This window comes from Tasmannia lanceolata, unplaced genomic scaffold (genome assembly GCF_043159265.1).
Source record: "Tasmannia lanceolata isolate RefF3 unplaced genomic scaffold, GAP_Taslan_0.1 ptg000012l, whole genome shotgun sequence".
NCBI classification, from domain to species: domain Eukaryota; kingdom Viridiplantae; phylum Streptophyta; class Magnoliopsida; order Canellales; family Winteraceae; genus Tasmannia; species Tasmannia lanceolata.
In genome coordinates, this window is record NW_027518689.1 from 34,479,825 (window position 1) to 34,502,277 (window position 22,453).

Sequence of the window (22,453 nt, forward strand, 5' to 3'; positions counted from 1 at the left end):
CAGGTATACAAAACTGGACCAACCATGACTAGAAGGACCAAGATGGCCCCACTGTAAGAGAGTGTTTCTGGCACTGCTCAAATAACAAAGATTAAGCATGCCATGAAAAGTTTTTAACTATGATCATGGAATGAAGAAAATGGTTAATCAATCCAAACATGCTTATAACACTCATTAAACCACGGCAGAGAGATTACACTGTTCAACAAAAATTTATAGTCTAAAGATTGAAACCACAAAAGATTTCTACCTCATTTTAAAAATCCTACGCAGTCCTGAGACAACTGAATCCAAAAAGCTTATCAGGTAAACTTAAAAGAAAATTATAAACCAATGGCTGCTGCCTCCTTCCTCACTCATCATCAGCAATTGTTCGTCTTTCGCTCACGTAGATACCATCGAGGAACTTCCTTATGTCCTTTTTCTTCACATGGCATTTCTGTATCACCAAATTGCACAGTGACACCTCAACACATGTACTGCAATAAGATTCAAGAAAAATGGAAGGAGAAACAAGACAGTAAGTAGTACCTGGTTAATGAGCGCAGCAGATCGAGAAACTAGTTCAACATCATTGCCATCCAATACCAGCTCATCCTTAACCTTCTCAGACCGAAGAACTGTAACACCATTAAGCATATCCACCTTCCTGACCTGTGTTACAAACAATAGGCAATCACGCATTCAAAAAATGAATAATTGAATAATAAAAATAAATCTATAGGTGAAAGCTGTAGAGTGCTCAAGAATCCGATATTCAATAAAACAGAATTGTTTCGCCAGATGAGTGAAAGCGCTTAAATATTACAATCTTCCGATGCTGTCATGTAGCACAGAAATGACAGGCAATGTTTAGCTACCTAGGCCCAAATAAATCACGAAACTTAGGGCCTCTTTGGATATCTATAAGAACTATTTGCATATATATATATATATATATATATATATATATGTTCCTTTAAAGAAAACAGTATTTGCTCATAATCTTATCATATGCAAATGGTTTTGAAGTTAATATGATTATTTGCAAATAATGGCTGTAATAGTTTTAGAAATGGCATGGTTAATGGCATGCAAAGACATCTTAATGTCCTATTATTTACAAATAAGGACATTTTGGTGGCATTCAAAGAGGCCCCCTCCCATTCTGTAGACCAAATCAACTGAGCGGCATACCAATAAACGAACTCAGCAGAGAACATAAGTGATCATACAATGATTTTCTCTGAAACCACGGAGCTGGACACAGGAAGAAAATTACGAAAAACCAAGGACACAGAAATCAACTTGATAAAAACATACAATCATAGGGAAGATCGCGCCCATAATGAAGGGCCTCACCAATAGTGAGTGCAATCAATGGAAATCTACCACTCAGGTGGTTGGTCTTTGATTTCCACCAAAAGACCAGTTTGCAAACCTTCACATGTAATTCAGAAATCTAGAAGATACCAAACCAATCCTAACCAAGTCGACACATATCTCTATGTTTCTCCATATCTTTGAATCATTGGCTGAAAGAAAACATAGACCAGCACTAAAGACAGAATTCTAGTTTCAATACCAACATATCATGCCTATTTTACACGTGGCATAGGTAATTACCTTATTTTTCTGAATCACTTTTAATGTATTAGATAAAAAATGGCTAGAAACTTATTAAAAATTAAATTTGTAGATGACTATAGATTGGCATTAAATTTGTAGATGACTATAGATTAACACGAATGAGGTAAACCCAACAGACTGAGGTAAGGATTGTCTACCGTCTGCAGTCTGCAAAATGTACTCAAGGAAAACCTCAGAAAGTAGACAATATTGGATACATAATATAGTTTTTGTTGATTACTTTTTATGCACATTTTTCTTGGGAGCAATTCCCATGCTGCAGGCTTCCAAAATTGCACAAACGTTGAAAGTCTAGGTTTCAAAGACCACAATTATCATGTCATAAAACACTGGCCACGGATGCGCATATCCCATCTAGACATTGTTATGGGAGGAAATTAGTAGACGTCGAAGATAAAAGCTTTGGGACTAAAAGGTGTTTGGTGATAGAAACACCTTTTTCATATGATGCATCGACCAGGTATGGAAAAATTCTATAAAAGGCATTTTACTGGATGGTCAGATGATTGACGATGAGACCTGTGTGGAGGATATTATCATCAGATTTTAAAAAGTTTGAATCATGGCAGGGGTGGCAACTACGCCTGTCAATGGACCAAGAAGGTCAAGTGGATCCTTTGGAAATCACTCCATATAGGTGGGAGTGGGACCAAGGTTGTCAGAGCGGGTAGCAGAAGCGGGAAGGGTTGGAGAATTTTTTTAAATATCTAAAAAAATTTAAAAATAAAATAATACTAAAAAAATATAAGAAATAATTATACGAACCAACCAAATATAAAAACAAACACTTTTTATTAAAAGATCCGACATTTACTTAAAAGAAAATCACTATCAGCTGAAATGCCTGTGTTAACTAGTCTGTTGACCGGTGTGTTGACTAGTGCCTGGCAAGATGGAAACATTTTAGAGACGAAATTATGAGATTTTTTTACCGGACTTTTGAGATTTAGTAATGTTAGAACATGATAGAATTTATGAATTTTTTAAATTGGATAAATACCCCACATTTGGAAGATACGATTTTGACCCAACCTATTTTTTTTCAAATTTTGTACTATAACTGGAAAGTTGACTTTTTATCCTTTTAGATTTGGGCCTTGAAACTATTTTTAATAGATTCAAATGAGGGGTTTTCCCTTCTTTACATGTAAATCTTAAGTATATGGACTTAAATGACTTCGTGTAAATACTAGAAGAGGATGAGAAGAGGGCCACCAAGAAGAGAAGAGGACTACCGAGAGACAAGGAGAGTAAATAGGAAACGCGTTTCTCATAGAGTGGGAATTGCGATTCCCGTAGAGTGGGATTTGCGATTCCCCCAATTCTGAATTAGGATTCCCAATTTTTTGAGAATTGAGAAGATTCCCGGTTCTGAATCACAAACTGGGGAATCACCAAGTAACGATTCCTGCTTCCTTGGGTGGGGCATAGAGAGATGATGTGGGTCTGCTGCAATATCTCATGCGGGACATAGGCACAAGCCTTAATTAATTTGATGGGACCCAAACACTGTCGTCCCCATTCACCGACTGCTGGTTGATGCACTCCATCTCTATTAGTTGTTGGTTGATTGAGTTTGTCGAATCACACCTGTTAGAAGTGTATTGTGTGTGTGGTGTGTTGCCTAAGGGCATAGTGGTTATATGTATGTTCTCTCTCTCTCTCTCTCTCTCTCTCTCATATATAAATACATAAATGAGGGGGAGCATACCCCAACTCACTCTTTTCTCTTCACTCTCTTCTCCTTCAACATGATATCAGAGCCCTAGGGTTTGGATCCCTAGGGACCGGGACCATCGTTGTTTCTTCTTCTTCCTCTTCCCCTTCTTTTTTTTCTCCCTTTCTCCACAAAGAGTTCTCCACGAAAGACCTTGGTCGTCTTAGATATTTTTTGAGAATTGAGGTGGCTTATTCATGGACTAGCCTCTCTCTCTCTCTCTCTCTCAGTGGACGTATGTGCTTAATCTTCTTGATGAGACGGGAACGCTGAGTATGAAGCCCGCTACCACTCCCATGGATCCAAATACGAAACTCTACCCTAATGAGGGTGACCTACTTCATGACCCTGGCAGATACCGCAGTGGGGGTGGGTTAGCCAGTTTATTAATGCTCCCCGTACATCCCACTTGGCAGCTGTGAGTCAGATTCTTCGCTATTTGAAAGGCGCCCTAGGAAAAGGGCTGCTTTTCAAAAGACATGGTCATCGGAGAGGGGTACAGTGATGCTGACTGGGGAGGCTATTCTGCCGATAGACGTTCCACGACTGGCTATTGTACCTTTGTGGGCCGAAACTCAGTGTCCTGGCGCAGTAAGAAGCAAAATTTTGTCGCCAGGTCTAGCGCTGAAGCCGAATATCGAGCTATGTCCCCATACTAACAGTGAACTCATTTGGCTACGCTCACTTTTGTCTGAGATTGGATTTCCATCGTCTTCACCCGCTCACCTATACTGTGACAATAAGGCAACGATTCACATTGCTAACAATCCGGTCTTTCATGAGCGCACAAAGCACATAGAGGTAGACTGCCATTTCATATGTCACAGGATCCAGCAGAGGGAGATATGCACTACCTTCACTTTGTCGGCCGACCAACTTGTTGATGCTCTCACCAAGCCCCTAAGCAAGGCTAGACTAACTGATATTTGTTCCAAGCTCAGAATGCTCAATATTTACATTCCAGCTTGAGTGGGAGTGTGAGCAGTGTATTGTGTGTATGTTGCCTAAGTGCATAGTGGTCAACTGTATGCTCTCTCTTTTATATATAAATATATAAGTGAGGGGGAGCATACCCCAACTCACTCTTTGGGATTTGGAAAGGAGGTGGAGGGGGAACTTGGACAGGAGGTTGGTGAAGATGAGGTAGAGGGAGGACTTGGGGTCAGCAGGAGACAGGGAACAGCCATGTTTTGGAGAAGCTTGTCCTGAGGATGATCTAACCTCAAGCTTTCTCTTAGAAGATCCGGTTGAAAGGGTGAGTTTGGCTGAGGGCAAAGGGGAATCAGGAGGGCTTGGAGTTTTCCCTCCCTCCATCTTTAAAAAAGAAGAAGAATGGAAGACGATAAAATGAATAGGAGGGAAAGGTATAAATAGAGGAGGATTCAAAATAAGAAAGGCTGAAGGACTGTGAACAACCTGACTTTCTGTTTTATAAAATTCCAGAAAAATGGAAGAAAATAAGAACTGTGTACTACCTAACTTTCTGATTAATATTCTAATATTCCTTGAAATTGGTAGTACAGGACTTGTGGCAGATAGCACACGTCTACGTTTGCCCAAGATCGAGTAAACAAAATATACAATCCCTAAGATCGGATTTCTCACACGAACCAAATACCCGAGATCGAGCAATGAGATCCGTAAGCAAAAGCACGTCTACTTTTGCCCGGAGACATCTTGTGTTCACCACGACCCATCTCAGGCTCTCGACGACCTCACCACCTCACCGGAATTGATGGGCAAATTTGGGTCGAGACCAACTACACCGACGTGGTCTCTGGTGGTATCTGCCACAAGTCTTGTACTACCAATTTTCAAAGAATATTGGAATCTTAATATAAAAAAAGCCAGGTAGTACACAGTCATTATTTTTTTCCATTTTTCTAGAATCTTCTCAAACAGAAAGTCAGGTTGTACACAATCCTTCAACCTTTCTTATTTTGAATCCCCCTCTATTTATGCATATTCATCATACTCAATTTATCATCTTCCATTCTTCTTTTCTCTAAAGAGAGGGAGGGAAAACCCCAAGCCGTGCTAATTCCCCTCTGCCCTCAACCAAACTCACCCTTTCAACCGGATCTTCTAAGAGAAAGCTTGATCTTGTGTTCAAGGCGCACACCAAGTGTTCTATAAAATGTCCAAGAGAGGTGTGGTGTCTAGATTGTCTTCATTTCGTTGCAAGTTGAAGGTATTTAAATTTCAACTTGAGAGGGAATTTTCTCATGTAGTTCTTTGTTGTTCTCAAGTAGTTCTTTGTATCTTTTCTTTCGGGGGAGTGTTGTTATTTCTCTTGATGCTATCATCTTTGTTGTCTTCTCTTGAGGGGGAGTGTTAGTGGTGTCTTCTTGTTAGTCTTATCTTAGTATTGTCTTCTTGAGGGAGTGTTGTCCTGTTTTCATGTCTTCTTGAGGGAGTGTTGTCTTGTTTTCATGTCTTGTTGTTCTTTCTCTTGATGGCGTCCTCTTTGTTGTCTTTCCTTGAGTGAGTCTTGTCTCGATGTGCTCTAGTCTCGTTGTCGACTTTACTTATGTTATCTTGTCTTCTCCGGGCTCATGTAGTCTCGCCCGAGGGGTGTTGTTGTGCTCCCTAGTCAGTCTTGTTGTCTCCTCTTTACATTGTCCGTTCTCTCGTCTCTTTATCTTCTTGGCTTTATGCTTTATCCCCTCCTTTTCCAGACGATGGCTTCCATATCCATCGTTGGACGGCTCTCTTACAAGATACGATCTTTTCCCGTCGACCTCTCTTTTCTGGACGATGGTTTCTCCATCGTTGGTCGGCTCCTTTTCAGGCGACGATGTTCATGCCGTCGACCTTGTCTCTAGACGATGGTTTCCCATTGTTGGTTGGTTATCTTCTTCCTCATTTTCCTGTCGATTCCTTCCATATCCATTGTTGGTCGGCTTTCGGCGACGATCTTTTCCCGCCGACCACTCTTTTCCAGGAGATGGTTTCCCCATTGTTGGTCGGCTTTTTTCAGGCGACGATGTTCATGTCGTCGACCTAGTCTCCAGACGATGGCGTTGGTTGGTTTATCTTTTCCCTCCTTTTCTTCTTGTCTTCTGGCGACGATGTTCATGACGTCGACCTTGTCACCAGACGATGGTTTCCCATCGTTGGTTAGCTATCTACTCTATCTTTTCTTCTCTCCAGGCGACAGTTTCCCGTCGACCTTGTCTTCGATGGTTGCCCCATTGGTTGTTATCTTCTATGGTGTGGTGCTGCTTAACTGGTGTTCCTGCTCGTGGTGCTTCGTCGTTGCTCATGTGCGCACTTTAGGTGTGCCTTTTTTGCTCGGTGGATTGTTGTTATTCCCCTGTCGAGGTGCACGGTTCGATCCTTCATGGTTCCAAACTTATTTGCCGGGTTCTCATTCAGGTGAAGATTCAGTTGTGACTGCTTTCGCCGTAGTGCTACTTCAGGGGGAGTTGTTCCTTTTTTGTGGCCGCTGATCTCGAACCATACTCTCATGGTGGATGTTATCTTTTGTTATGCTTTCCTTATGTATTCACTACACCAGCTTGAGGAGTGCTATACCAGGCTGGATGTGTGTATGAGATTATGTACTTTTTGTTACTTTTTAGTTGTTTGTTGTAGTTTTCTTTGTACCAAACTAGAGTTCCATAACAAATACACTCCAGCTTGAGAGGGAGTGTTGAATAATGTTGTAGGGTAGTTCAATCATTACTTAGAGTATTAGGGGTATTATTGTCATTGTACCATTGTTTCCCTAGAGTGCCTATATATACATCGTATACATGAGGAGCTCCCTAGTGGAGGCTCTCCATCCTTCACTCATCTTCTTCTTCCTCTCATCTAACCCTAATCTCATTTCTAACAATGATGTTAGATCAATAACAGATTGCTTTGCTCTCTATTGGTTCTAGGGGACGGATTTGTTTGTTTCTGGAACCGAATGATAATCTCAAATAGGTTAGAGTTCCTGTTATTTTTATTTTTCCCTTTTTTGGTGGTAACTCTTCTCTGCTATTGTTGCCGGTCTGCAACGTATGCAAAGAAAGTGATAGCAATGAGCTAAGTGATTGCATGGATCTTTTGTGTTGTTTGGTGTATACGTGAAGAATTTAACAAGATGAGATGCCTTTATCAGAATATCAATAATGCCATACCTATGGCTAGTGTGTCAAGATTCTTGTGTTTTATTGAGTGTTGGCTTGATTTGATGAATCCCTTTGAAAGGCTGCGGGTTTACCTAGCTGCATAACCAACTTTTAGCTGATCCTCTATGCTGCTCAATAGTCAATTATTTCTTGCTAGTATTCTTGTGAGCTATCTCTGTGTTTTCATTCTTCTAACTATTTTGGATGTGATTTGTAGTTTGACTCCCTTCATTCTTCACACTATTACAGTATTACAGTTTATAAGTCGCCATGATAAACCGTCCTTTAACAGCAGTTCCCATTATCAATGGTTCCATGCCCTTTTATCTTCTTATCTTTTAGTCAATGGTTCTTAGTTTCTTTTCACTAAAATCATTGCCTTCACTATAGCCTGGGTGAGGTGTATCCCGTCTTTTCGGTTTATATCCGCATCAAGGTATGTCTCAGTCACTAGGGTCAGATTTCACATGTAATTCATAAAAAAATTATAAATTTTACATGCATTTTATATAAATATAATTATGTAATACATACTGGTATTGTATACCCACTAATACACTTACATTTTGGAATCGGTATGTGTTTTGGTGGGGATGGATTCCTCAAACCTGACCCATCAAAGTTCAGTTTCAAGTTCCCCTGCTCTTTTTATCAATTTCTGTTATTGTAATAAATAAACCAGTCCACTTGAATGCCGCACTTTTTATCTGAAATAGAAGCACATTTGAATGACACTGATTTGGTAGTTAGAATTTCTAGGTTGGTGTGCGCTTTCTACGATTTCAATTAAACATCATGAATGTAAAGAGTATCCTAATTCAGTATATTCACACAATCAGGAACTTCAAACCAACTATTAGTAGCTTCCTTGAGTTGAAAAGAGAACCAACTACCAACTATTTCCCAACTAGTTTGGGACAAAGGCTTAGTTGAGTTGAGTAAAAGAGATCCAACTATTAGTAGCTTACCACCAAAAGAATGCAATTCAACAAAATAGAAAGAAAAAGGATGCTGCAGAAAATGACAGCTTCTGATTTCCAAGTAAACATAACATGGATCCAAACAGGAAGATACAAACAATAAGACACCATTAACACACGATATTTACAACAAAAAACAATAATACATCATCACCAATCCATCAAATCACATAAAACTCTACACCAAATCGTATACCTAAACACACACAAAAAATAAAAAACCCTAGATCTCGCAAAATAGATATGAAACAGACAATAATAACAAGATGAATACAAATAATACAAAGATAAATGGATCTTAGTGTGAAAAAATGATATTATACCCGCTTCTCTCCGAGAAAGTTACGGATCTCGATGCTCTTGTTGCCACTGGTGATGCTTGCGTTGATCGGAAAATGGGCGTAGACAAATCGCATTTTGTAGCGATAACCCTTGGTGACACCAGTGATTAGGTTTTGTACGTGGCTTATGGCAGTACGGATCGCGGCCATGGTTTTTCTAGAACCGAACCAGGCATCGACCTTGAGCTTTTTTCCGCGCTCGATTAGTTGGAAATCAAGGTTCAGATGCTTGAAGTTCCTGATGAGCTTTCCCCTAGGGCCCTCCACCTCTATGATCTTGGCTTTTACTTTTACTGAAACCCCTTCAGGTATGTCCATGGTCTGGGAAGCCAAGATCGTCTTCATCTTTCTCTAGGGGCGTGAGAAATTTACGGTGAGGGTTAGGGTTTGGGTGGAGAGAAAGCAAATTGAAAGGAGGAGTTTTGAGTCGTGAGAGATCTAGGGTTTTTAGGGTTTCGTTATTGGGGCCTAATTCCCGCGCCCCCTTATTTTTACGAGGGCGCCCTATATTTTGTCTTTTTATCCCTGATTCAATATCCTAACCCTCCGTTCTGTCGAGGGTTTGGATGATCCTGTGAAGTAGGCCCTACAGATCTTTTGAAAGATTATGGGCAATGATAAATTCGCACCCCTTGTAAGATAATTCGCACCCCTTGAAAGGAGGATATGTGGCAGACCTTTGGGAGATTATTTTTTCGCCCAGCTGTAAGATTATGCACCCCCCTGGTTACGTGAATTGTGGGCTAACTTTAACGCCTTTTTAGTTCAAGCATAATTCTACAGGGGGGCGAAATCTTATGAATTTATCATCACCCAAAAATATTAGACTTCATTTCGTACCCGTATAAAATCTCACGACGACAACAAGGAGGTTTGAACCTAGGCATTACTCGAATAACATGTGAAAACTACCAGTTACTCTATGATAAGACATGGTAGTTGTCATATGGTATCAGAGCAAATGTCTGGGTTCAAACATCCTTGATAGCAAAATCCATATGCAATGGCCAAACTCAAAGTGGGACCACATGTGTCACGTGTAGGCCAACCCTAAAAAATAGGGGCTACATGTGAGGGGGAGTGCTGAAGTATAAAAGATAAATGACGCCTTCTTCATTAGCTTGAGTTGTTGGAGTAACCGGTAGTTTCACACTTATTGCTATAAATTTGAACCTGAATAGCAATCTCGATGGACTTTTAAGAACTCTGACAGTGACAGCGGCTTTAGAAGAAAAATGAATTCCAACTTGTTCACAAGCAAAAAGAACCGTTTCTTCGAAAGCTCATACCTAAGAGCAACTGTCTGGGTTCAAAGCTCCTTGATAGCAAAATCCGCATGCAATGGCCAAACCCAAAAGTGGGACCACACGTAGGCCAAATTCATAAGCTTATCTAGTTGTTTTGTTGTTTTTGTTTGTTGCGGCTCCATTGAATGAATCAATTCCTTACCCACGCCCCAATACACAGTTACAGACACACACACACCCCAAACAGACTCAATGGTTGGGGACAAGCCTATATCTCAGGGATGTTAAAAAAAAAAAAAAAGGGGGGGAAAAGCATCCTTAGGAAACTAGTAGTTGTTATCACCGTAGCCAGAGCTCTCCTTGTTCTATTGTTTGGGCGAATTAGCTTAATGAAAGGCCCTAGTTTTGGCTCAAGCCACCCTATTAGGAAGGAGCCTTACTACTTAAATTATGTTATAGGCGTAGGGGGACCACTGTATAATAGGCGCTCACTTTGCTTTGAAAGTGTAAATGCCCTATCATGCTCTTGTTAGTATGGTAGCCCTGTCATAAACGAAGGGCAAAGTTACCCAGTCGGGGTTGGCATGTCGGCTAGTGTCGTGGGTTTTCTCCTCATAGCTCAGTTCGAGTCCCCTTGGAGTTACCCGACGCACGTGGTTTACAGGTGATTACGTGCATCCATAGGGATTAGTCTCGCCCTAAATGGGATGGGAATACCCTATGTCATCAAAAAAACTACAACTAAGGGCGAAGTTAGCTGGATCCGTAAGCTTAATAGATGATATGCATGCCCGAGGCCTTACCTCTCACCCTCTGATTGCTGGCCTCAAGTCCTAATGGCAGATCAATCCCCAAGTGTGATTGTGACTAGGGAGGCACATCCTGATCTTCTGTTAGTGCTGGAAGTCGTATGCCAAAATAATTGGGACAATGGCTTCATTTGGCGCCATACGGGATACAGGCAATGACTATCCACACTTAAAAGTGATTTAGTTCTCTTCTTAGTTTTGATTGGGACAAGGTCAAACAATATATTAAGTGATTTCTCTTGAAACAAAAGCCATTGCCTTTAGCTACAAAAAAAGGTGAGATGCATTAAAAAGATGGATTGAACCATGGGGATGTTCATGCCCCCATTGGCTGCACGCGTTGCATGAAGACCAACCAATGGGGGGCGGGGTGTTGCCTCTATTTCTACACGTGCAAGTTGTGCTAGCAATGCTCTTTCACAAAGTCAATGGGGCCTAGCAAAGGCAAAGTTGGGATATCTTAAATGACATGGGTTAGGAATATTGTGTTAGTGATTAAAATCACCAGTATTTTATCAGGGGGAAAGTTAGGGGGTTTGACCTGGATCAAAAATCAAGGGGGAGAGTTTTTTCTCGCTCTGCCCTTGTTGTTTGACGGTCGGCCACCATAGAAATTCTCCATTAAAAGTATCTTGGTAATATATTTTCGTTTTAAGAGTACACCCCATCTCATATCGGTAGTATAACATCCATAGGATTTAAAAATACAGTTGGAGCTCGAATAATTAATATCATTGGTGGTCGTATTTGTTAGAGATTTTGGTTTTCAAAATCATATGATTTTAGTCAAAATTAGGGTGTTCGGAGAATGTATTTCAAACTTGTTTCGGAAAACAAAAATGTTTTCTTTAATAAAGTTGCTTTTTGCAAAGAGAGTAGAAAGTGGGTTGGGAAAAAATAGTTGTACATCGGATGTGGCAAAGGAAAGAGATGGGTATATAAAGTATTACCCACTTCTCTTCTTTGCTTTCTTGCACAATGGGTTAGCCATGGGTTGAACTGTGAGATGGTGCAACACAACGTCCGCGCGGAGCGTGGTTTGCAGGGCATGTCCATTCACTTCCCAACGAACAAGCCATGGAATGGTGATCAGTCACAATCTAGCGGCTATAGGGGGGACGCAGGTTTTACACAACCCAACCGTCACTCCAGGATCAATCCGGACCATTGAATCGCGGATGGGTGTGATCTAACAGTCAGGATTCAAACCGATCTGAAAAGGTGTCCTGTAGCAGATCTTTTCACATTCTCTATATAACAGAGCAGATTTCTGCCATTTCACTACATAAACGAATTTACAAATTTCGAGGTGCAAATCTAAGAAATCCGTAGTACTTCTACCCTCTTTCAAAGTCCCCCAAAATCGTTTTTACATTCTGTTTCAATTTTTTCCTACTAGGCTTCATTGTATCTTTGAGGCAGTTCATGGATCCCCTTTGCAAACTTCTGGTGGGGGCAAATTTTGTCTTGAGGAAAGTGACATCATGCCTTGAAGTAATTCAATTTCAGATTTTCTACCACCATCAGTGCGATACCCCCCAACAGTTTTATATATAAGGTGATAAAGAGTATTAATTTTCAGATAAATGTTGTCCATCACCCTCTTATCCTAATCACGTGGGACTTCCTTTGCCCAACTCTTTATCCTTGCCTGGTCCACGTTTCTATGCACCAGGTTCTATATGGATGGCAAGAAGCTCATCGACCTACTACTGTAACTGTCAAGTGGAAGTCTGGTGCTGCCGTCTAATTGTGTATTTCATTGGTGTCATACATTGCCACGACATAGTCCATGGTTTCATCATCCACTACAACGAATTTCACTGAAGAGACAAACAATTTTTATAAGCTTACATACATTATGTATGTATGCAAGGTTTTAAATTTCGGTTTCGTATGTAATTTCGGGGTAACCGAAACCAAAATTTTAACCGAAATCCCAAAATTCGGTAAAGGCTGAGGAAATGGCTTTTTTTGGGCAGAAGTTTTGGCCGAAATTACTGAAATTTTGGTAAAGGATTAAAAAATTAATATTATATTCAAAATTTCGACCAAATTTCGGAAATTTCGGTTTTGAAATGTTTCGATTTCGATCCTCACCCGAAATTTAAAACCTTGCTTGTATATATGTACATTGAATAATTTTTCCTAAGGCACTCTATATCACTAAATTTTTGTATTAAGCATTAGAAAAAAAGACCATATTATCAGCATAGAAATAATGTTGTGTGTTTCCCGGTCTAAGCAATAAGATATAAGAGATTATAAATTTATGTAGCATTTATTTATTAGAGCTCCAACTGTACATGAACTCATCTCATATAGGTAGTTCAACGTGCATCTCGATATCAGATCAAGTCTAGATAGGGTTGTCAAAATCTCTTGCACGTACTGAAAGATCTCACATCGGAAAGGGAGGAAAAGTTACTGGGTTGTATATGCGATTCTCTTCTCCCTATGTAGACCCATTTTCAGCATGTCCAAGGGGTGAGCCCCGCAGAGTGGGTCGAGCACAGTTAGTGCTGCTGGAAAACAAAACCGGGGAAGGTAGATGACCAAAACCGGACAATATCTACACAGTGGATCGGGGCGTGACATATGGTATCAGAGCGGGACCTCCCATCCAGTATGATGTGCCAGCGAGGATGCTGGGCCTTAAGGGGTGGGATTGAAAGATCCCACATCGGAAAGGGAGGAAAAGTTACTGGGCTATATATGTGGATTTCTCCTCTCCCCATGTAGACGTGTTTTTAGCATCTCCAAGGGGCGAGCCCAGCGGCGTGGGTAGGGCACGGTTAGTGCTGCTGGAAAACAAAACCGGTGAGGGTAGATGACTAGAACCGGACAATATCTACACAGTAGGTCAGGGCGTGACAAGTACGTCGAGAAGTTACAGTAGAGGGAAACTCTCAGAACTTATTCAAATGGGTTGCGGGCAATTTTTTTCTATCCTTGGAGGTTTGTGCGGTGGATTGAAGAGATCTCGAATCAGGTGGCTGGATCCTCGAACTCTTTCTATCATGTAAGACAATCGGCTAACAGTGAGGCCGATAGACTAGCCAGGGAGGGAATATCAAGGGCGGTTTTGGAGCCTTTCAGTTCCCTTCCTAGATCCCTAGTATATATTGGTCTTATATTCTTTGTATTTATTCTTTCTTTGTTGTCCTGTACTTGATCATCTCGATCTCCGCAGGGGGGGGGGGGGGGGGGGGTTGGCTCCCCGGTTTTCTTTTTCTTTTCTTTTTTATTTAATTCTTTGCCATTAAAAATATATATATATAATCGTAAAGAAGTTTTAACTAATCCTTAAGAAACTGCATTGCAAAATGTGTGGTACCAGATTAATTGAATGACATTCACGTTTTTTCTCATTTGAAAAGTAGTCTTTGCTTGGACTACTATTACTGATATCGATCATGTTAACAAAAGCCTGGAGTGTGAACCAAAACAGAATGGCATCTCCCTACTAGCTTTTCATCACATCAACCCTCTCAGAACAATGTTAAGAAAGAATACAGTATACAACGTGATGAAGCATCCATTTCGTTGTCTTTCAGTACTACTATTCTTCTACGAATATTAAATTAATGACTCAACAGTGTAAAAGATGATGCAACTGCCATACGCAAAAAATAAAATAAAGCATGCAATTGCAGCTGGGAGGAAGCATCAGCTGCTTTCTATTGCTACTAAAATAATATTTATGATTTGACACTTTGTTCCACCTAGCAGACACATGGGTTCTGCCTATTTACCTCAAAGTAGAAGCATTAGATACCATTAAGTAGGGGAGCTCTGCACCAAAATCACATGAAAAACAACCCCAAAAATGGTCAAAGAAGGAATACAAAATCAGGTGTGGAATAGCCAGATTGTATGATTTGAGGTCTGATTCCAACTTTCAACATCATTTTCAGACTCCTATTGTGAACTTTCCGCGTAATTCCAAGATAGATTGTTGGGAAATTCATTTTGATGATGGACGATGGTGGTTTTTGTGTGAGATCAGCTCTGATTCCCATTAATTTTCAACGGTTGAAAGAGATCCATCAAAGAGTGAGAAAGGAGACACAAAAAAAATGCCAAAATTGACAGCTTAAAGCAATGAATTGATTTGGAGAATTTAATCTTGCTTTGTGCCCACTTATTCTGGGATAAGGTTTTGAGGGACCCATTTGTTGAAGTCTACAAAAATGGGGATTTTGGTTGTGTAAGTGTAAGAAAACTGGTTGAGGTTGAAGAGAAAGACAAGAGTTGAGTGAGCCTTCAATGGCTGAAAGCAAGTGTAGTGAATGGAAGCCTGCTTTTGCAATGGTGGCTGTTGATGTAGCCTTTGGTATTGTAAATATATTTCTGGAGAGAGTCCTTCGTGAGGGAATGAGACATTTAGTTCTCGTCACCTATAGGCAGACAATTGCCACGCTTTTCTTAGCTCCCATTGCCTATGTTTTGGAGAGGTAAGAGCTAATCACTAGAATGCATGTGCATGATCCTTATTTTGGATTTCTTTAATCCACAGTTTAATGACCGTTGTAATGGTAAAGAACATGACCCATAACATGGCTTACGAGTTACGCCTACATAGGTCATAAATGTTTTTTATATGAACAGAATTAGGTAATGTTCATGAGGTTATTTCACGTCCGTCGCAACTAAGTGCTTCACCTTAAATCAGGCCTTTCACTTTTTTTGTGAATGGCTGGGATGAGCCTTTTTTTAATCTCAGCAATTCACAAAAGAGTGAAAGGGCTGATTTTGGGTGAATTAGATACCGATTGATTAGTTAAATCCATGGTAATTTTTGCATATTAAGCAAGGGATTATTAGTTTATCACTGTGGCTTACGTCAAGGATTTGAAGTATTAGCTAATGGTCTTAACCCAAATCATGGATTCATTTTGTATCTTCAAACTCAAAAGGGTTTTAGTTAATCACCATGATGCAGATTTCCATCATAATGAAGGTTTTTAGTTAGGGCCCTCTTTGAATACCCACCAAAATCGGTCATTATTTGTGAATAAGATTATTCTAAGTTAAACTCATGCTCATCTAGTGGTTTGGAAGGTACTTTGTTTTGCAACCACGAGATTTTGGGTTCTAGCCTGCTTTTGTACCCAGAACAAGTATTCTAAGTTAATCTTATTTGTAAGGGCGACGATTTTTTCTCCCCCTGTAAGATTATGCGCCTCCTTTTTAACGTGATTTTATGTCAAAAAGCGTTAAAGTCTGCCCACAATTCAGTTAAAAGGGGGGGCACATAATCCCACGGGAAGGGGGTGCGAGAAAATCATCTCCCTGTTCGTAAGTGGAACATTAAGTTCATTATGAAAGTCATTCATTAAGATAGATATAAGACATGTTTATGCCTATTTTTTGCATATAGAATAACTTTATGTAAATTATAAGACTATATGCATATGAGATTACATGCAAATAAATAACTTGGGATTTGCTAGCGTCCAATGCAGAAGGCATTTAAGATTTAAGGGATGGTCTGTTGCATCCGACAGCAGCCCCTCGTAAATGAAGATAAAATCTACTGAAAAGTGAGCCTCTCTGGCTGCTATCAGACGCAACAAACCATCCGCGAAATGCCTTCTGCTGACACTAGCAAATCCCAAGTAACTTTTAGGGGTATCTAAAGAAGCCCTTAATCTAAGTAAAATATGGGCTAATGACAGAGGCCCTTATTCCACATCGCGTTCCTTTATTTTTCTTCAATGTTTTTTATACAAAAAGAAGGGGATTTAGTTGATGAACAGTTACAATTTTTATTGCAGGAAAAGCCGACCAAAACTAACGGTTGGTATCTTTTGGCAACTTTTCTTCAGTGCAATGCTCGGGTAAGTAACTTGTCTTTGCCATCGATCTACTGTTCAATGAAAGTGTAAAACATTAAAAAAGAACAGTAGAGATAAACACAAGATAGAATACGAGATTTATGTGGTTTGTCAGATTGTATAAAGATTATAAGGTCCAGGATAGGTCTACGAGAAATACCTTACGTAGAATCGCAACAAGTGGGTTCTCCCCATAACATAAAAAGTGATGTAAGCCAGCCCTTAGGTTTAGCAAATTCAACAAAAAAGTATATTTTTTTTTTTTCACACATGGCGCATTCTCATTGTTCAGTTCTCCCATTGGGTCTTACTCTTGGTCAAGATATCATTTCCAAAAAATTATCTTGGGGCCTACATCTTTGGATGATCTAAACCATTCATTTGCTGGTCTCCACCTTAAATAGAACATACCTCAAAATTTTCTCCATAGCATGGTCACAACCCTTTGATTTGTGGAGGTTTCCATTGTTTTATGAACTTTCCGAGTTACACCAATAAATCATAGGGTTAGGTCTATCCTATGCAGAAGAGTGAGGGGACCACCTGTCTATGGCAGGGATCGACCAACCAATAAATGGTTTAGATCATTAAGGTGGTGGGGCCACTAGACTTCTTTTGTATAATGGACGGCTATGCACGGTGTAGTAAAAAAATATATGTGTGTGTGTGTGCGTGTGGGGGGGGGGGGGGGGGGAATAGGATTGAGCCAAAACACTTCAGTAGATAGCTGTACGTTTTGTGTCTAAAGTTTTGTATTTCTTATTGAAACATTTTGATTTGCTAATTGCATTATAGGGCCACACTCACTCAATATTTCTTCCTCCTTGGAATTGGCTACACCTCTGCTACCTTCTCTTGTGCCTTCATTAATGTGGTGCCCGTGGTCACCTTTATAATGGCTCTTCCCTTAAGGTATGAATCTATCTTAACTGCGTTCAATTGTGAAACAACAATTACTCCAAAAGCTTAAGCTTCATGTGTGGCCCTTCTTTTTTGGGTCGGCCGTACAAGTGGCACATGTGGCCCCTCTTTTGGGTTGGCCATACACCTGGATTTTTAATATCAAGGAGTCCTTGTGTTTAGAACCTATCACCCACTGTGAGGCAATGACTCTCGTACGATGTGAAACAACCAATTACTCCAAAAGCTTAAGCTATTTGACTTGGTGTTATTTAATCATTCATACTGCAATGACCAACCTCTCATTTCCTCCCTACCAAAATTTTAAAATTCTTCAATCCTTAATGTGAAAAATTGTCTACAGATTAGAGACTGTGAATTTGAAGAACAAAGCAGGGAAAGCTAAGGTGTTGGGTGCAACTGTGTGCGTTGGTGGCGCGGTGTTGTTAACACTCTATAGAGGCAAGACCTTAACTAACACATCATCACATTTTCCTGCCATGGCGACCCATGCAATCCTACCCATCAATCATGTTCAAGATCATAAGGCCGAGAAATGGGCCATCGGATCGTTAGCTTTGATCGGTGGCTGCTTATGTTGGTCTTCATGGTTTCTCATTCAAGCAAAGGTGGGAAAGAAGTACCCATGTCTCTACTCCAGCACTTCCATTATAACCTTCTTGAGCGCCTTTCAGTCGGCAATCTTGAGCTTTGTCTTAGAAAGGGATACTTCGTCATGGGCTTTAAAAGGGAAATTTCAGGTCATAACGGTCGTATACGCGGTAAGCAAGATTTTGTTCGTGGTCATGAATGTTATATCGATCTTAATTTGCTGTAAACATAGAAAACACCCATGCTTAGGGGGTGCAAATTGGGCCACTATTTGGGCTTTTGGGTCTAGCTTTTATTTTCTAAACAAGCAGGTCTAATCCAATTCACAAAAGCATGGCCCCGCCCAGCCTGACCCGACCGGGCCCAACTTGTACCCGGATCCTCGATCTTTATTGATATGGTAACATCTAGTGTGAGATATGCATGTAGCCCATCTCATTCTAAAAGGGAGGTCTACCATCCCTACCTACATCAAGTAGCGGGCCCTATCCGGCATTACCATTTGATGAAGATCAACGGTTTTCTTACAACGGATACACCAAGATTCAGTTTTCCAAATAGGGTCTTGAGAAGTCTATAACTTAAAGAGGAAAAGATTGGTAATTAACCTGCTTTGCATGAGTAGGATGAGGGCATGTGTTGGCAACCATGAAAAATTATTCTATGGAATATTCATGGGACAACTGTAAAATAAGAGCTGACAGGGGGGAGGGCAATTAGAAATCCTTAAAAAACAGTGGAAAAATACACTACCTCAAATTGGGGTTTTTTCCCCCCTGTTTTTCAGGGGTTTTCAGGCTGCCCCTCTCTCCTACCCATAGCTAGCAAAGTGTGTTTCGGCAATTTAAAAAAAAAAAACAGGACTGGAAAAATTCAAGTTTAATACGTACTGGTTAAAAATTTTAGTAAAAAATACGGAAACACAATAAAAACTGTTTGAAATTGTCACATTTACAAATTATGGTGGGGTTTAAGTTGGAAAGTTGGCCCGAGAAACGAATTTAATACCTCTAAAACGTGTTTAAAACGTTTTCCACAAAAAAAAACTGAGTTTTTTTCACTGCAAAAGTTTTAAAGAGAGTCTAAACGGCGTACCTGGCCACTCTAATATTTCATGGTTGCCAAACATGCCCTAAAACTAAATTTGGATAATAACATACACATGGCATCCATAACCAACTTCTTTCTTGCCAATAAAAAAAAGGGCAATGATATTTTCACTCCCCCGGGAGTACTAATTCACACCCCTTTTAACATGATTTGACGTCAAAAAGCGTTAAAGTTGCCTACTGTTCACGTTGTAAGGGCTGCGAATGCCTACTCTAGGGGGAGTGAAAATATCATTGCCCAAAAAAAGGCAATGATATTTTATGGTAAAAGCTCAACCCAAATTCCCAAAAAATTCAACTGAGTTGCACCCTAATCTAGGGAGTGATTTTTTTAGGCTATTTGATTCCAGGGTACAAGTTATTCGTTGTTGGCTGCACAACTATCCATGATAAGATGTATCACAAAAGAACACTTTATCTCCAAAAAATAAGGATAAGTGTGATTCCAACCAAAAGGTGGAATTCCACTTACTCATGATAAAAAGGATAGAAATCATATGGGACAGATTTTATACAGAACACGCTATCCTGAATATAAGACCACCTGGAAAACCAATCCTACACATGGAAGAAGTTGGGCAAGGGCATTGATATTTTCACTCCCCCTAGGGGGTCGAGTTTAGGTTGATTTCAGTTCATTTTTTACCATTGATTGATGCAGGGGACTGTGGGGTCGGGCTTATGCTTCCTAGTGATGTCATGGTGTGTGAGAAAAAGAGGTCCTGTTTTTACTGCAGCATTCAGCCCCCTAATTCAGATAAATGTGGCAATCATAGACTTTTTTGTTTTTCGGAGATCACTTCAACTCGGAAGGTAATATAATGACGCAACCGAGTTCTGAGTTGAGTTCACGAGTTTTCATTTTACACACTATGTTACTAACCTTCCTAATGGTATTCTAATTTGCAGCGTTTTGGGATCTATCCTAGTAATCATTGGGCTTTATATTCTGCTGTGGGGTAAGAGCATGGAGGTGCAAAATTATGTGACCAAACAAGTTCGAGCCATTGATGAAGGAGATAGTGAGTTGACGCAGGTGTGACTGAGTCACTGAGTCAGTTACAGCAGACATGACCGTGTCACTGAGTCTTTCTTTTTCTTTTCTTTTCTTTTTTTATGATTGTTTTGAGTCTTATTAGTTTTCCGGGCGATTGTAACCTCTCAAAGGAAAGAGTGTGAACGGTTGAAAAGAACACAAGAACTGAGAGAGTTGTATTGGTCCGAATTCCCTCTTTTACAAACGCTTTGCAGGGAGGGAAAATTTATCTTGGATTTTTTATATAAAAAATGAATTTTCGAACATTTGGTTGACTTATATTCCATGGAATTTTTTTCCAAAATAGAAAATTTATCATGCTTTGTACAAAAAGTGCAAGACTAATGGACCCAAAAAAATTTTCTTTTCGTTCTATATGTTTCTGCCTTACACGGTTACACCTAAATGCTCCAATGGGAGGGCCAGCGAGAATGGGTAACTTCAGTGATTCAAAACGCAGATGCGGGTCAGAACACTACCGAAGAAAATCTTAGTTGACTCGACACGACGTGGTCGGATACTCGGTTGATGTGGTTGAGTACTCGGTTACACGGTCATAGTTCGGGAGAGTCAAAGGAGAGTTTTAATTAACGGGCAAAACAAGAAACATGGGGTTGAAGCGCGGCACGGCCAAGGTAAAAGAAATTTGACTCTGGCGCAGCCCAAAAACCAAGATCAAACAAAACCAAGAGAGAACAAGTAACAAGAAGAACTCGTACGAAATCTCACGTATGCCGTGAAGATAAAATTTTATTCAATCTCAAAAACTCCCCAATTCCAATCCTTCATCTCTTTTATTACATTTCAAAAAGATTTCCAAAATCTAAAAAGAAGCTAAAATTATATTAGCATATCTACCTAAAACACTAAACTTTCCCTAGGCTAAAAACTAACTAAATAAGAAAAGCAACTATAGCTTATCAAATCTAGAAAACAAACTAAATAAGAAAATGATAACTCAGCTTTAGGAAACAAAATATTAAGAGAATAGGAAATAGCATTTTCCCAAATCTTTAAGATTGCAGGATCTTGCAACTTTCCAATGACACACATTTCCAATAACTCCACCATGTAAACTTGCAAGTTTCTTCCAAAAATAGTTCCTTATTCACGGAAACTTTCGTATTTTTCACTTATGAAACTTCCATTTGTGAATCTTCCTAAAATAACCATCCTCAAAATTTGCTACTAATTTTTGGATTGCATCAGTCACTCCTTGTTGAGAAGAATTCGCCCTCAAATTCGATACATTATCATCCGACAAATCTTCTTCGCTTTCTCGTTTCCACTATACAATCTTGTGGGGATTTGGATGATCTGTGAAGTTAATATGTAACTTGGTCGTGGTAGACTCCGATATGATGTTCTTACAACTCATGCCGTCAATAACCAACAAGTGAAATTGTTTTGTACACCGTACATGTAGAATGAACATTATTGTCTCTAAGATAGTCGAGAAAATTATCTTGAAGTGAAATCATTTCCTTTTGAATGACAAAGGCTTCCCAAACGTCACCATGTAGTTCAAATATTTTATCATCATCCCCGTACTCATCATCAACGAGTTGTAGTTCTACTATTTCATCTTCATCATCGTACTCGTCATAGATGGGTTCATCTTGACTTGCTTTGTCTAAATCAATAACCAACTGCTTGCCTTCTCGATTCTGTAGTTGTTGATAAGTAAACTGAAGGCAGTTAAAAGGAAGAAAACCTTCTTTCAATTTCTTCTTCATCTTCTCCCAAGTGCTGATTTTGGACTTTCCATGAAAGAATCGTGTTAGTTCCAGTTGTGTCCACCATGCCAAGGCTTGTCCCCTCAGCTTCAAAGCCATAAGTTGGACTTGCTTGTGGTTTGGAACCCCTGTGAACTCGAATATTCTTTCCACCGTGCATAACCAATCCAAGAACTCTTCCGCGGACAATCCACCTTGGAACTCGGGCATCTCTATTTTCAGTCTGGATTCCCAACTGCGGCTGTCTCTTTCATGCGGGTTCACTGGAGCCTCCATTTGCACCCCTGTCATGGAAAGGGTTCAGGCGGGTTTCATCTTCCTCTTCGGTTTCTTCATCTTGGCCAGAAGTTTCCAAGTGAAGAATACGGGCCGTCAA

General features: G+C 40.0%; 2 protein-coding genes across 2 annotated transcripts; one reads left to right on the top strand and one right to left on the bottom strand.

Moving 5' to 3' along the window:
* Positions 1–143: 143 nt before the first annotated feature.
* On the bottom strand, positions 144–9,245 carry LOC143887944 (large ribosomal subunit protein uL6-like). The gene is made up of 3 exons (XM_077392193.1): positions 8,771–9,245; positions 532–654; positions 144–439 (listed from the first exon to the last, which is right to left on the bottom strand). Exons 1-3 carry the CDS (start codon positions 9,131–9,133, stop codon positions 353–355), a joined length of 573 nt encoding a protein of 190 aa, XP_077248308.1. The 5' UTR covers positions 9,134–9,245; the 3' UTR covers positions 144–352.
* Positions 9,246–15,048: 5,803 nt separating this feature from the next.
* LOC143887241 (WAT1-related protein At4g01440-like) lies at positions 15,049–20,605 on the top strand. Its single transcript, XM_077391353.1, has 6 exons — positions 15,049–15,301; positions 16,625–16,687; positions 17,480–17,596; positions 17,949–18,366; positions 19,967–20,118; positions 20,215–20,605. The coding sequence occupies exons 1-6, from the start codon at positions 15,114–15,116 to the stop codon at positions 20,345–20,347; spliced, it is 1,071 nt and encodes a 356-aa protein (XP_077247468.1). The 5' UTR covers positions 15,049–15,113; the 3' UTR covers positions 20,348–20,605.
* Positions 20,606–22,453: the final 1,848 nt, after the last annotated feature.

Bases quoted from the DNA above. Each gene is read 5' to 3' on its own strand.
- LOC143887944 (XM_077392193.1), bottom strand. From the start codon at position 9,133: ATGAAGACGATCTTGGCTTCCCAGACCATGGACATACCTGAAGGGGTT. The intron at 655-8,770 runs GTATAATATCAT...TTTGTAACACAG, and splicing joins ACTTTCTCGGAGAGAAGCGG to GTCAGGAAGGTGGATATGCT. The intron at 440-531 runs GTACTACTTACT...TTGGTGATACAG, and splicing joins CTGCTGCGCTCATTAACCAG to AAATGCCATGTGAAGAAAAA.
- LOC143887241 (XM_077391353.1), top strand. From the start codon at position 15,114: ATGGCTGAAAGCAAGTGTAGTGAATGGAAGCCTGCTTTTGCAATGGTG. The intron at 16,688-17,479 runs GTAAGTAACTTG...ATTGCATTATAG, and splicing joins TTCTTCAGTGCAATGCTCGG to GGCCACACTCACTCAATATT. The intron at 20,119-20,214 runs GTAATATAATGA...TCTAATTTGCAG, and splicing joins AGATCACTTCAACTCGGAAG to CGTTTTGGGATCTATCCTAG.